Genomic DNA, 15,283 nt, shown 5'->3' with positions numbered 1-15,283 from the left:
ATGCCTTAATCATTGAAATTCTAAGCATAAACTTACATTATTTTCTATGAAAATTGAATTCGTGAACAAGACTAGAACATGTAATTTTTGCTAAAATTAGACCTCATAATGTTATGGTCTAAGAAGCATCCATCTGGGCCAGATGTGTTGGCTCACACCTGTAATCTCAGCACTTTGGGAGGCCGAGGCAGGCAGATCACAAGGTCAGGAGTTCGAGACCAGCCTGACCCACATGGTGAAACCCTGTCTCTACTAAAAACACACAAGAAAATCAGCAGGGCGTGGTGGCACAGGCCTGTAATCCCAGCTATTCAGGAGGCTGAGGCAGGAGAATCACTTGAACCCAGGAGGCGGTGGTTGCAGTGAGCCAAGATCGCGCCACTGCACTCCAGCCTGGGCAACAGAGGGAGACTCCATCTCAGAAAAAAAAAGAAAAAAAAAAAAAAATCAATCCCTGATGCTTTCACATTTATTGGAAACCAATATAATCTCTTTAATGACGCAATGCTTGACAGATATGTCTCTAATAATTGTTCATTTATTTTGCATGTATTGGTTGGCTTAGCATTAATAATAATAAATTTATTTAGCGATGATATGCTTATCATTAGTACTGCACTTTTAAGCTTGCACTTTAAATCAGCCTTCATTAACTGGCCAGTTCATTATATACAAGAACTTACTATTAAGTTTTCCTTTAAGTTTTTAAAGAACTATGTAAAACAATCTATAATAAATTTTGAATCTTAAGAATGTTATACCCAGAATGCCTAAAATCTAAATAAGGCTGAACCAGTTACAAGAAATGAGCTTTTAAAATGAAAACTTTTTTTCATTGACTTCTTCTGCACTTATTTTTGAATTTATTTTTATTTTTTATTTTCAAAGATTGTCATGAAATATTACCTCTTAACTCTTTTTTCTGTGTATGCAATTTCTTTACAATTACTTCTAATTTATATTTGATCTAGTTTTAAGTACATTTTTGAGGTATGCACATAGAATAAAGTGAAATAATAGATCGTTATCATATAGTAGGAATTATAAATTGTTGATCTGGGAACCAGAATGAGACACTGGCTACCATGTAGTATTTGAATTGATTTGATTTCACAATAAGCTTTCTTACTGTCAAGGAAAATAACAAAAACATTTTTGTTTCTCCAATTTATGGAAAGGGGAAATGTCATCAAGTTTTTAGTTACCAGAATCATTCTGTTTTCTGTGGCCAGAAATGCTTTCCTCCAAAACTTCATCTTTCTGTTTATTCAACAGTTTACATATTATCTACTTTTTGAAACCTTGTATTATGCATTCAGTGGGGAATTATCTTTTCTCTGAATTATAAATTGATAATTATAAAAGTTTATCTACCACAAATTGAATATCTATCATGTGAGAGGCAAATAACAGACACTGTGTTTTCTCTAATCCTTGCAATAATCCTGCAATATTCATGCTGTTTTACCCTCGTTACAGATGATGAAACTGAGCCAAGAGAAGCCAAATGATTTGCACAAGGTCACATAACTAATAAGAGCAGAAATCTTGGAATACCAATAGCGCTTTGTAATTTGAGGATCTCCTCACATAGAATGTTCCTTTCTAAAACATTTGCGTAGCTATATAAAAAAATCTGTAAGCTTTATCCATCCACTGCTTCTTAAAAAGGGAAAATATGTGAAACCCATTAACATTTTGAATATTACTGTGCTTTCTTGCAGCCTGTGAACTTATGAATCAAGGCATCTTGGCCCTGGTCAGCTCCATTGGCTGCACGTCAGCAGGATCCCTCCAGTCTTTGGCAGACGCCATGCATATCCCCCACCTCTTCATTCAGCGCTCAACAGCTGGGACCCCAAGGAGTGGCTGTGGACTCACCCGGAGCAACAGGAATGATGACTACACTCTCTCAGTTCGCCCACCTGTCTACCTGAATGACGTTATCCTAAGAGTGGTCACAGAGTATGCCTGGCAGAAATTCATTATATTCTATGACAGTGAATATGGTAAGTGTTTATAATTTGTGTGGGTTTTGTAAGCTGATATTTGCATGAGAAGCAATTTCATTAAATCTTAAAAGTTTCAAGGATCTTACTCATTGTTATTTGTGGTTTTCTTGTCTTGTCATATTCTTCTTATAAACCTAGCAGCAACTGAAAATTGTGTTGAGGTATTTAAGTCCAACAGTTTGGTATAAAGTCAACTTTAATTGTAAATACCTATACCTACTTAATGCTTAGTTTACAAATGTTTCTAGAGAGAATCTGACTCCAACACATCTTGATTTTTCAAATAATGGTAATTTAGACATAAAAACAACACAATCTTTCTTCTCTTTCGAAAAAATATTTATACCTCCCTATAATGCAGAAGATCATATTGGATAACCCTAGAACACTGAAAATTTACCCCTTTCTATTAATTGGTTAAATGAAATCTGACAGATCTTGCTTACACCCTTGTGTAGACTTTAATACCTACTCAGTACTTACCTCCTTGGAGTCACTAAAATTATGTCACCATACAATCCATATTATATGTTGTCTGCAGTAGGAAATCTCACAAAAATACTAAGTAGTATAAAAACAATTTCTTTAATCTTCCAAGGTAAAACACAAAGTATTGTCCCTGAATTTACCATCATTTGAGAATAAAATGCTTTGTCTCAGTATACTTACCGGTGCTTCATTAAAAACTAAACAAATAACATTTTTGTTTACATTTATTTTTTCTGAATTTATCTACCTTTTTTCTAACTGTCTGATCCCAGATATCTTAACCTATAGATTCCCTCTTACTTGTGGCAGAAATAAAATAGAGATGAGTATGACCAAATGAGGGGAAATGAACAGATCTTGATAAAGAAAGCATATTTTGAAACATGTGTTTTCTTAGAGGTTACATCTTGAGAAGGAGTCTTGGAAAAATTTTATGTTCAATCGAGATGGGTTCAGTTTTTACAATTTTCTGAAAAGAAAGTCAGAGAGGATTTCACTCTCTGTAGTGTAACTTATTTTTCTTTGCAAATAAGTAAATAAACATCTTTAAAATGCCTTCTTGTCCTAAGCTACCCAGCAATGTGAACAATATTGGAGAACAGTTATACAAGAGTCGGCCAGAAAGTGCCATCAATAGAATTGAGAACAAACAAGTTGGCAGAAATCTAGGAAGCAACAAATAAGAAAGAGCTCCTGTGGGCTCCCAGGGAGGGAGAGCAAGTGGCAGTTACATTTAGCCCTGAATATTCAAGGGTTGCATGGGGTTTTGGCAGCCAGAATCCCATTAAACTTGGTGGGTAGGCTTCAGCCAAAGTCTGTGGCACTCTCTGGAAACAACTCCTTTGTCTCCAAGACGGAAATCCTTATTTTTGTTGCTTAATTCACATTATCAAGGGGTCACAGAACAAAGTCTAAGAGACCTAAATGAATAAAATAAACAAAAATGATATTAAAAATAATTGGCTCATCAGTTAAAGTAAGGATTGAACTCAACACAAGCCTGAAATTCACTAATAGGATTATTTAGAGAACATAGTAAACTCTTTGGAATCGACATGCTGAATAAGACTTTGTTGATTTTCTTACAGTCAGATTATTTGTGGCCTTTGTAACTTAAATGGTATTCTTATAGTCTCTGATCAAACATATATTGAAATAATAAATTTAAAAACAGGGACTCTTTACTTAAGGGGGGAAAACAATTTTCAGTTAGTACTATGAAAGTGACTTTTTAATTTTTTTTTTTGATGGGAGTTTCCCTCTGCCACCCAGGCTGGAGTGCAGTGGCGCGATTTCGGCTCACTGCAACCTCCGCCTCCCGGGTTCAAGAGATTCTTCTGCCTCAGCCTCCTGAGTAGCTGGGACTACAGGCACATGCCACCACGCCCAGCTATTTTTTTTTTTTTTCGTATTTTTAGTAGAGACAGGGTTTCACTGTGTTAGCCAGGATGGTCTTGATCTCCTGACATCGTGATCCACCCACCTCGGCCTCCCAAAGTGCTGGGATTTAGAACTGAAAAGGGACTTTTGATTAAGACATTTTATCAACATTCAAACAAGGATATTACTCATTCATTATAAATGACCATGAAGAAAGAAAATTCCTTGTTAGCTTGTTTCCAAGTCCTACATATATTATAGTCAGGTAATTTGTATAAAAGAAGACGTTTTTATTATGGGTGAGATAACTATATTTTGAAAATATATACTAAATAAATACATATCACAGAATCCTTTATACATATTTGAAATTTCTTACTCTTTTCTCCTAAGTTTTTATTTGAGTAAATAAGATGGAATAATCATGTAATATATGACTAGGTCATCTGTTAGATCTGAGGTTTGCTTTAGGAATTTTCTTTTATTCTTAGGATAAACTTGCTTTTTCACTTATTTAGCTTAATAATTTATGAAAAACATTTCTGCTTCTATCATTATTTCAGTAATACCCTTGTTTAATGAAAGAAAAATTCCCTTTAATACTTACAATTAATCTTGCAAGTAAAGCATCGGAATAGAGTCCAAAATAAACATCAAGCTATCCAAATACCTTGTACTTTGGAGAGGGCTGCTTGTATTTACATATCCATTCATCAGTGTCATAATTTTAATTTCAAACATCGGAATTGTATGTGACTTTTATGTTGGTTATCAAGAATTGCTTTCATTAATAAATAAACTATCATCTATGGACGGAATTAGGCAGCTTCATGGGGCCAAATGTTATTGAAAATGTATTTTATTTAGAAAAAGTACATACTTGTTTTTTTGGCCGGGCGCGGTGGCTCACGCCTGTAATCCCAGCACTTTGGGAGGCCGAGGCGGGCGGATCACAAGGTCAGGAGATCGAGACCACGGTGAAACCCCGTCTCTACTAAAAATACAAAAAATTAGCCGGGCGCGGTTGTGGGCGCCTGTAGTACCAGCTACTCGGGAGGCTGAGGCAGGAGAAAGGCGTGAACCCGGGAGGCGGAGCTTGCAGTGAGCCGAGATCGCGCCACTGCACTCCAGCCTGGGCGACAGAGCGAGACTCCGTCTCAAAAAAAAAAAAAAAAAAAAAAAAAAAAAGAAAAAGTACATACTTTTTAAAAAGATTTAGACTTCTATATCAAGTTACTTAGATAAACCTCCTTCTCAAAAGCAGTTAATTATAATTAAGGGCAAAATATAAATGTCTACTTTAAATTTTTTAACAAAGAAAATTGATATCTTTGATTCTAAGTCAATGGATGAAAAGATGAAAAAAATGTGGAAACTTTATTTGAATGAATTGATTCAGGACACATTTTTAAAAGGCTTGAAAATAGGTTGGGAAGTGTTCAGCTTTTAAAAATATGTCCTTCGGGAAATATCCATTGCTCACTTGCTCAGTGCAATGCAACCTATGAGATAAAAAGTATTCAAAACGTAGCCTTAGTCTTTAACAAGCTTACAATTAACAAAAGGTGTGTCTTAATAGAGAAAATAGTGGGTTAAGTGTTATGAATGATGTAAACTCAGGGCTACTGGTGTGTAAAGAAGTGTTTAATTTTGGCACCAGTGATTAAAGACTTTATGGAATGACTTCAATCTTGATTATGGAAGCTAATAGTATTTTAAGAGGCAAAAATATGTGAGAAACAGCCCCCCCACCAATAGAAAGTGTGATCAAATATTGCAGCAATTAACATATTAAAAATAATATCTCTGAGCACTTTAATTTGTCAAACACTAGAACAAGATATCATATCATTCGATCTTCTCAGTAGCCCTATGAAGTAAGGACACTACTGTCACAATTTTACAAATAGGGAGACGGGAACAACTGATAGGTAACTTGTTCACAAAAAATATAACTAGGAAGTATCAGATCTGAGACTTAAAGTCTGACAGAGCCTATAACCTTAATCATTTATCAGTATAAAGGAGTTGCAATAAACTATCACCCAAGAATATAATAAGGGCTAATCTAATAGAGAATAGTTACTATATCCAGCCTCTCTTCTAAGTGCTTTACATGTATTATCTCATTTAATCCTCATAATAGCCCTCTGTAGTAATTATTATTATTATTATTTTTTTCCAAATGAAAAAGCTGAGGTAGTTGGAGGTCAGGTAACTTCCAGTAAGTGGAGAAACCCCCATTCAAATATGAAAGATCTCTTCCTGTCCTTGCTTTCAACCATGACAGTATTTTAACATTATAGATATAAAAATAACCTATATCTGTTGGAATAATTTCCAACAGATTATGAAATAAAAAATAAATGTATAAATTACATAGAATCATTTTCAGTAGAGAGACTTCCAGCCCTCTGAATTCCAACATACTAACACCAAGGGAAAATACTGTATGTCAATTAGGAAGGTTTACTTATTACTGAAAGCATGGAAATGAGAAAGTCATTGGGACAAAATAGGCTGACCTCTCTGTAGCAGAAATAGCTGCCTTCTCCTTGTGGGCAAAAGTAGAAATGTTGCAACCTCAAATAAATCCTTTCGTTGTCGGATTAATGCTTCTGGCACAGTAAAGGTTTATGCAGAAATTCGAGAAAGCCACCTGGCTGTTTAAGGTAAACTCTGATGGCTCACAAGCTTCGTTTACCAGCCTGGCTCAATAACTATTCTTTTTTCTTTGCAAATAGAATGCCAAATTTGAAAGTGCAACATTCCCGGCTGAAAAACTATAGTCCTGGGATATCTTACAGCTAACTTTTGTGATGTAATGCTGTCAGAAATTGTGAAAAGTTGGGAATTTTACCCTATTTACAAGCTAACAAGTTAGCTGCATCCGTTTCATGGATGCTGGTGGGAAATACTAGGCTTTCAGATTGCATAGAGAGACTTTATTACTCATGGTACAGCAAGCAGCATGACCCTCATAGTAATGTCTGTTTCTCTTGCCCTCAAGTTCCACAATGCAATGTGGAGCACTTCAAATGACTACCGTATGTGTAATGGGCTTGTATGGCAGCTAAGAAACCCTGAGCTTAGGGAACCTGTGTGTCCTGTTCCCTAATAAGAACTCCTGCTTTCAAAATGTGTAGTAACACAGGAGACCTATGGAGAATTGTCTCCCAATAATGTAATATTCATGTTCTTGCTACAACATTGTGGGCTAATAGCAAATTTCCCCCATGAGATTGCCACTCTTCTAGTTAATCTGAAAGGTAGGGATTGGGATCATATCCATTCAGCTTTTCTCATCTGTATTTATTTAAAGATATGATAAACAGGACTTGAATGATTAGGATTGATCTCAACCATGCCCACCAGGGTCCTGGACCCAGCCAGTTGAACAAATCCTATGAACCACTGAAGTTTACTTTAAAAAGCCAGGTAGCTTTCTCCTTAAATTTCCGCATAAACCTTTCCACTTGGCCAGAAGCATTAATTTAGATATAAAAGGATTTATTTGTGGTTACAAAGACTCCACCTTTGCCCATAGGCAAAACCTATCATCTGCAAATACTCTGGCCAGTGAGTTGAAGCTGACCTGAATGAATTCCAGAACTGAAGTGGTGCCATTGATTGCTTCAGTGAAATTCAGGGAAAACTTTATAATGGATGAATTTCATAGTAGGATAAACTGCCCACAGGATTCACAGATGTTGCTCCACGTAGCTCCCGTAAATAAATAAGGGTAGCCTCACTTTGGAGAGATCTCATTAGTGTACTATATGATCTTCTGCTGATCTTTACTTAAACAATTGAAAATTTCTCATGCCTACCCTAATGTTCAATCATGTGTCTTCAGAAGGGTGGTAATCTTCATACAAAAATTATAGTACTGGAAGTGGGGCTGGTTTGCCTGAGTTGGTGGAGGGAAGGGTTACGCCCAATTTCAGGAACCCCCCGGGTGGAACACAAACAAATATTACCTCCTATGTGACCTCCTTGTCCTCTGGTAATGCCCAGTGTTCTCAATTAGTAGAATAATTCAGGCCAGTTCTTGTTTAGGAGAGACTTTGTGAGAGTAGTTGGTTAGGTCCATCCTCATTGTCTACTCCAGGGGTCAGCAAACTACTGTTGGGCTTGAAATCTCTTTTCATAAATAAAATTCCATTGAAACTCAGCCATGGTCATATATTTGCCTGTTGTTCGGCTGCTTTTAAGTTACAGTAGCAGAGTCCTGCACTTGTAACAAAAGCAATATAACCTAAATAACCCTGACATATTATTATCTAGCCCTTTAAGGATTATTTACCAATCCTTGTTTTATGCCACCAGTTTAGTAGCTTTCTTACCATCCAATGTAATGAGTAAGAATGGTGGTAGAGAAGGTATTTAGAGGTATTTACAAGCATTCTGTGTAGGGGTGGCAGGTGCATCGTCTGCTATTTCCAGTAGACTTACTCATAAGAATAAAGGAATGGTGATCAAGTCATGAATAGAGCCATCTGGTAAGAAAAGGCAAGTCCAACAGTCAGTGAAGTCTAAGACACTTATCCTAGTTTGGATGTTCTGTACCAGGGAGTTTTGTTTCATGGAGAATACTCCAGAAGTCATTTTGAAAGACAAATATCATTAATATCCGTCCTTTCCCCATAATTGTTGGGGTCTGTGAATGTTCCCTTCTTATTTGGTGCTCTCCCTCTACCTCCAGAAAATTGATTTATTTCATCCTAATAACTGTGATGTCATCTTTTTTCTCAATTATTTCCTGTTTGCACATAGACTTTTCATAAAAAATGGTGCAAGAACTACAAGGACATTTTTATAAAACTTCCAGAGACTGATTGTGTCCCTCACTTTGGCCTGCATGAACAAGCTGCGTCCTCACAAAGTGCTCATTATCCTTATGATCCAGAATCATATCAATAAAACAAGAAACTCCAGGAGACTGAAACATAATTGAGTCCAAATCCCATAAGCTCCATTTAGGCAAGGCTGCCACACAGGCTGCTCTGGGGAAAAAGAAAGAAGTGTTTTGCCCAGAAAACGTTATAATAAAATTTTGAAATTAGAAGTAGGTATAGGTAATCCCACACGACGTTCATGTTGATCATTGCACAGAAATCACCCAAGATGATATTATTTCTTTCTTGGAACATATTCATAAAGTGAACAAGCTGCCTCACTAAGGTGTATGAACCAGGAAAAGGTGAAGAAGATAAAACTGGACATCTTTTGAAGTCAGCATTTGAGGAGATTGTTTCAATACTAAACACCACTGGAAGTCTGTTGATAGTGGACAGTAAGTTCCTTGATTACCAGGCCATTGTTGAGCATCTTTTGCATACATTTTTCAAGCTGCAAATGGTCCAGTAAGCTGAAAACATGATACAGATTAATTTCAAGAGCTTCTAAAGAAGTGCCTACATCAGTGGATCAGACTGAAACAATAATAACATGACCTAAAAAAGTATCTCCAACATTTTCAGGCAGTCCTAGGAAGTGATCAGAGGCCAAAATAGTCAATGTGCTTGCAGTGGGAGTGGACAACCATCTTTGACTTTCCCTACTAGGAGACAAGGAGTCAACTTTTAGCAGGAATCACAAGTATTACATACAGTGCAGGCCCTGGGAACAGAAATTACTTGCTTTGTGTCCTGTCTGTGATGGTAGACCCGGTAAATGGTAGATGAAGTCAGGCAGCAATGGTGGCAATCTGTGTCTGTTCCAGTAATCAGCTCGAGTCCAATTGATCTGATCAGTTAATTGACTTTTACTGTGGATTTCTCCATGAGTAACCCTGATGCAGCCTTGATATAAATTCCACAATTCACAGCTCCAAAGTGTGGTGTCTATAGTGTTACTACTCTGTAGTTCTCTAAGTGGCATACCAAACCACTAAGCTGTTGGCAACAGATCAGCACTCATAATGTGTATATATACACATATATATATACACACACACATATGTGTATACGTGTGTGTGTGTGTGTGTGTGTGTATATATATATATATATATATATAGAGAGAGAGAGAGAGAGAGAGAAAGTGCCATGGAGGTGAGTATTGTACAGGGCTATGAGAACAGGCTTAGGTTCTGCCCACTTAGCAGAGTAAGCATGTCCATTTTCAGTACTGCATAGCAGGTGCTGAGCTTAAATGACCTAAGCAAACTACAGTGAACGCTTTCAGATTTCACTTCAGCAAAGCCATCACCATTTGTTTATGGAACTTCTGCATCTCAAGACCCTGTCCAGCCAGCACTTAGCTTTAGGAGGTAAAGTATCCTAAAGGAAGAATTTGATTTTGATTTGCATGCTTGTTGGACCCTGCACATATTACTAGTTGTTGAATTCGAAGTGACCCTCTTCCAGATAGGAATGTCAGGTCATTCATAGATCAGGCTTTCAGTTTCAGTAAGAGTCCATTAGAAAGCTAATAGCTGCTTTTGAAAATGGATGTACCGGGTAGCCATATTTGGGGAGCTCCAAGTCCAAAATCCCAAAGTGAGTCTCTAGGAGGAGATCCCTCTCTTCAGCAGAGCTCCCAACTGGCATAGTCATTAGTCAGAGTCAGACATTCCCAGAGTCCAACACAGTGCTAGGCATCTCTTTTGGGAAGAAAAGAAGCATGTCTGTATGCGACATTATTCCCAATAAGGAAAATCTCCTTGAATATTTATGAAGTAGGAAAGTAGAAACATATAACACATGAACTCCAATTATATACTCAATGTAGGAAGCAACAACAGTATATTAAGTTGTTATAAAGGGAGCCACCTACATGTCACGTATCTTTCCCTCCCGCACTGAGACCCCCACCAAATAGTTGAATCTGAGCATTTCCCCCCTCTTCCCCCAGGGCTGGATAGGTGCTATATCCAACAAAGCCATAGAAGTCTGAGTCCCTCCCTTCCCCAAGTTTTCTCAGAAGATTGATACGTGCCTAGGGTGTTTAGTCTCTCTTATGGCAAGAATCCTTCTTGTTAAGGCAGCTGATGCCAGGTAAAAGGGGAAAGGAAAAGAAAGGGATGTGGATCCAGAGACCTACTGTACAGCAATAAGCAAGGCACTTTCAGTTTCAGGTAGCTACTATCAAGTTCAACCAAGCAAATCTGGTTTTGGTCTACCCCAAGCTCTATATCTTCATGGGTAACACTGTTTATTTCAGCTCAGATTGATTCTTTCACTTTTTATTTTTCTAACTTTGATAGTTGAAGGAATATCTCTGTATGAGTATTATATTAAAAAAAAAAAAAACCTTCAAATATTTCCAAGTGTTGAAGAGTGATTGTGTTTGTGTTAAAACCTTGAGTGGCACTTGCTTCAGGAAATAAAGGGTGTTAATTTGCTTTCTATTAAGGTTATTTAAAAATTGGTTGGAATAAATGCTAGTTGAATTTATACTTCATGACTTGAAAAGCAAGCTGATTTTCATCCTGCCTTCTCAAGGAGTGCAATATGTTTTAAATACTACTTTAACCTGCTTTTTAACTTTCCTTGAAAAAAATAAATAAATATTTTAAGGACACCTGGAAAATTTTGAAATAGATTTTATATACATGTGGAGATTAAAGCCAAGAGACTAAAAAAAAGTCACTTTTTATTTTGATTTTGTTTTGTTTTGTTTTGTTAACTATGGCGCTCAGTCCAATATTCTCTCTGCATAGTTTTAATGCAGTCTTACTAATGTAACCAGAATAACTCTTCACTGATAATGAGAAATTAACAGCTGAAGAAAATCAATACCATAAATAGGTAATATAATTTTAATGAAACGCCACAATCTGAAGGTTCTATATTGAATTAGTATCTGGAGAGTGTGTGCATAGATGATTGTGGGAAGGAATTCTAAACATCAGTCTTCATCACAGTTACATTTACATGCATGAGATACAGGACTCCTACTTACACTAAGATTAAACCTAATTAGTATCTATGTAGAAAAGAGTGAAGATGGGAAAACAAAGACAAATGTGAAGAGAAAATGACTGATAATTAGCCAAAATTGAATTAAAGACATCAATTCACTGAACCCTAAGCATTAGTAACTACAAATAAATAAACAAATTAATTAATCAAATTGATGTTGGTATTTGAAAAAAGAAAAGCTTAAATAGCAAGAAACTAAACTTCACCTCCAGAATATAGCAAAATGAGACTATATTAAACACAAAGTGTAAGAAAAAAATAAGTAGAGATAAATAAAACAGAAAACAGAAAAACAGAGAAAGTTAACAAAGTCTAAAATTATTAATTTTTAGGAAAGATTTTGATAAACCACTAGCAAGACCATTAAAAAAAATTTTTTTTTATTATACTTCAAGTTCTGGGATACATGTGCAGAATGTGCAGGTTTGTTACATAGGTATACATGTGCCATGGTGGTTTGCTGCACCCATCAACCTGTCATCTACATCAGGTATTTCTCCTAATGCTATCCCTCCCCTAGCCCTCCACACCCTGACAGGCCCCGGTTTATGATGTTCCCCTGCTTGTGTCCATGTATTCTCATTGTTCAACTCCAGGAAGACTATTTTTAAAAAATATAGAAAACAAAATTTGCCAGTATCAGAAATTAAAAATAATACATATCCTCCACACACACAAAATATTCTACTAGAAATTCTAACACTGAAATAAAGCAAAGAATAAAACACAAAGAATTTGAAAAGGAAGAAGCAAAAATGTCTTTATTTCTCAATACATAATAATGTACATAGAAAATCCTATGAAATCTAAAACTTTTAAGTTAATTAGTAAGCTTATAGCCTATATTTGAAAGTAATTATGTTTCTTTATAATAGCAATAAAAAATTAAAACCTGAAATAAAACATAATATCAAATACCCAGAAATAAATCTGCAAAATGTTGCAAGACATTTACACTAAAAATTATGAAACATTGACCCAGAGTATTTAAAGAAGAACTAAATAATGGAGAGATATATGTTCATGGTTTTCAAATTTTGGTCTTAAGATATCCACTTTTCATAAATTGATTTATAGATTTAATATAATAATCAAAAATCTTAAATTTTTAAATTGTTTTTAGAGCCTCTTGAAGAAATTGATAAGCTGATCCCAACATTGTGTAGAGATCTTATAAAGGCACAACAATTGAAAGAACAAAGAAAAAAATTGGATGAAATATTTTACCTGACTTCAAGGCTTTTTTGATATTGGCCTAAGGATTGACAAATAGATTCATGGGACATCATTAGGAGTCCAGAAATCAACCCACACAGAGTGGGGTTGGTTATTAACCGACATGCCAATCAATTCAGTGGTGAAATGTTTAAACAATATTGCTGAACCAACTGGGTGCCTGTATGGAATGAAAACAAAAATAACTTTTATCTCTAACCACACACAAAAATTAATTCAAGATTGATCACAGACTTAAACTAAAATGTTAGAATTAGAAATCTTTTAGAGGAAAACAAGAGATTATCTTCATGACTTCAGGATATATAAAGATTTCTCAGGTACAAAAACATTTTGGACTTTCGCAAAATTAAAATGTTCTGCTCATTAACATACAACATTAAGAAATAGACAAACTACAAACTGAGCAATAAATTCTAAAACATATAAATATGTGCAATATGTAAAGGGTTCAGAGAATACACATATTTAAAAACTCTTACAAAGCAACAGTATGAAACCAAAAACAATTTTAAATGGATGAAAGCCTTGTCCAGACCATTCACATAAGAAGATATATAAGTGGCAAATAAACTGTGCAACTTTATTAGTCCATAGAAAAGTGCAAATTTAAATTACAAGGAGATGTCAATCTGTACCCACTAGATTGGCTGAAGGCAAAGATTGGCAATACAATTGCACCTCTGATATTTTGCTGGTTGGAATGTAAAACATACAGTCGCTTTGGAGAGCTGTTTGGCAATTTTTTACCAAGTTAAATATCTACTTACCTCGTATACCCCACCCATTTCACTCCAGAAAAATGAGAATGGATAGCCACATGAATTCTTGTACAAGAATATTCATAGCAGCATTATTCCTCATATCCAAAACTGGAAGCAACTGTAATGCCCATCATTTTGAGGATGGTTAAATGAATTTTGGTACAGCAGAATATTATTGAGCAAAATAAGTAATGAGCTATTGAAATATGAAGAAACACTGTGTTAAGTGAGAAAAGCCTGACATTTAAAAATGAGTAATACTGTATGATTCCATATATTTTAAGTCCAGTAAGTACAAAACTAAGCTATAGTGATCAAAATCAGACAGTGGTCACATCTATTTGTCTGGGGTAGATTGTCTGGAAAGTGACACAAAATAACTTTTAGTGGTAATGGAAATATCCATTATCTTGTTTTGAGTGACAGTAACAGTGGAATACAATAAACAATCCTTTAAGCATGTGAGATCTGTTTATTTTATTATATGTAAATTAAACTTCAGTAAAAATTACAATATAGAACAACCCATCAAATATTTTAAGACAAAAACGGTAAAGGAAAGGATAAAGAAAAAAAAGCAATTTACACAAATATCATAATTTTAAACTAAACACATAATTGAATCATAATGATTTAGAGATTACTGAGTCATAAACAAAAGGTGAGAATTTAATTTGGTGGCCACTGAGAACCCAAATTTTAAAGTATATTAGAATCTCTAGGAGAGCTTTTTAATAATTGGAATGCCTGGGCCTCATTCCAAAACCATTCAATCAAAATTTTTGCAGGGCGCGTGGCAACATATATATATATTTAAAACTTCACAGGTGCTTCTGATAAGCCAGCTTTGTTCCTTGATAAGGCATCTGGAAACAATAAATTTCAACAGGTCTCCTCTTCCACATCTCTGATTGACAGTTCTGTTTCCCCTGCCAGAACACTCCAAGCAATGCAGAATTCATGACTTTTTGATGCAGCTTTTTTCACTTTTAGACATTGAACATTTCTAGTTGTCAAAAAGTTTACATGAAACTGAAAACACACACATTGATAAAAATGAGTCATTTTCTGGAATAATATAAGTAATCTGTTTTGCTTATAATCGTTTATCAAGAAGTCAGTAAAATCATACCTCTCTAAACTTACCCTAGATGTCTACTGCTTAAGCACCGCAAGCAATTTACCATTTTTGAATTTGATGTTAATTTCAGATACCTCACCTTTCTGAGTGCCTTTATCCCTAGCTATTCTGGTTTTTCCATCTCTCTGTATAAGAAGATAAGACCTGACATATTTACTGATTACAAAATATGCCTCGTGTTGTCTTGTTGCTGTAGAGAGATGTGAGATATTTAACTCTTTATAAATACAAAACTCTTGTACTGTACTTTCTTTCTCATAATTTTTGCTTTTCAATTTTATGTTTTATCTTCATTGTGTTAATGATACTGACCAACCCTTCCAGTTTTGCATTGTT

General features: G+C 35.4%; 1 protein-coding gene across 3 annotated transcripts in view; it reads left to right on the top strand.

Annotated features, from left to right (window-relative positions):
- The window catches only part of LOC105479619 (glutamate ionotropic receptor delta type subunit 2), a 1,566,744-nt gene that overhangs the window by 794,308 nt on the left and 757,153 nt on the right, over positions 1-15,283 (top strand). For all 3 annotated transcript variants that reach the window (XM_024792196.2, XM_011737665.3, XM_011737663.3), the window contains exon 3: positions 1,725-2,009. In XM_024792196.2, coding sequence (XP_024647964.1) covers positions 1,725-2,009 — 285 coding nt within the window. The remainder of the gene's footprint in view (positions 1-1,724; positions 2,010-15,283) is intronic.

The sequence above is a fragment of the Macaca nemestrina genome, chromosome 3 (genome assembly GCF_043159975.1).
Source record: "Macaca nemestrina isolate mMacNem1 chromosome 3, mMacNem.hap1, whole genome shotgun sequence".
Classification (NCBI taxonomy): Eukaryota; Metazoa; Chordata; class Mammalia; order Primates; family Cercopithecidae; genus Macaca; species Macaca nemestrina.
Note: the sequence above shows the minus strand (reverse complement) of the source record. Positions and strands in the feature narration are given on the sequence as shown.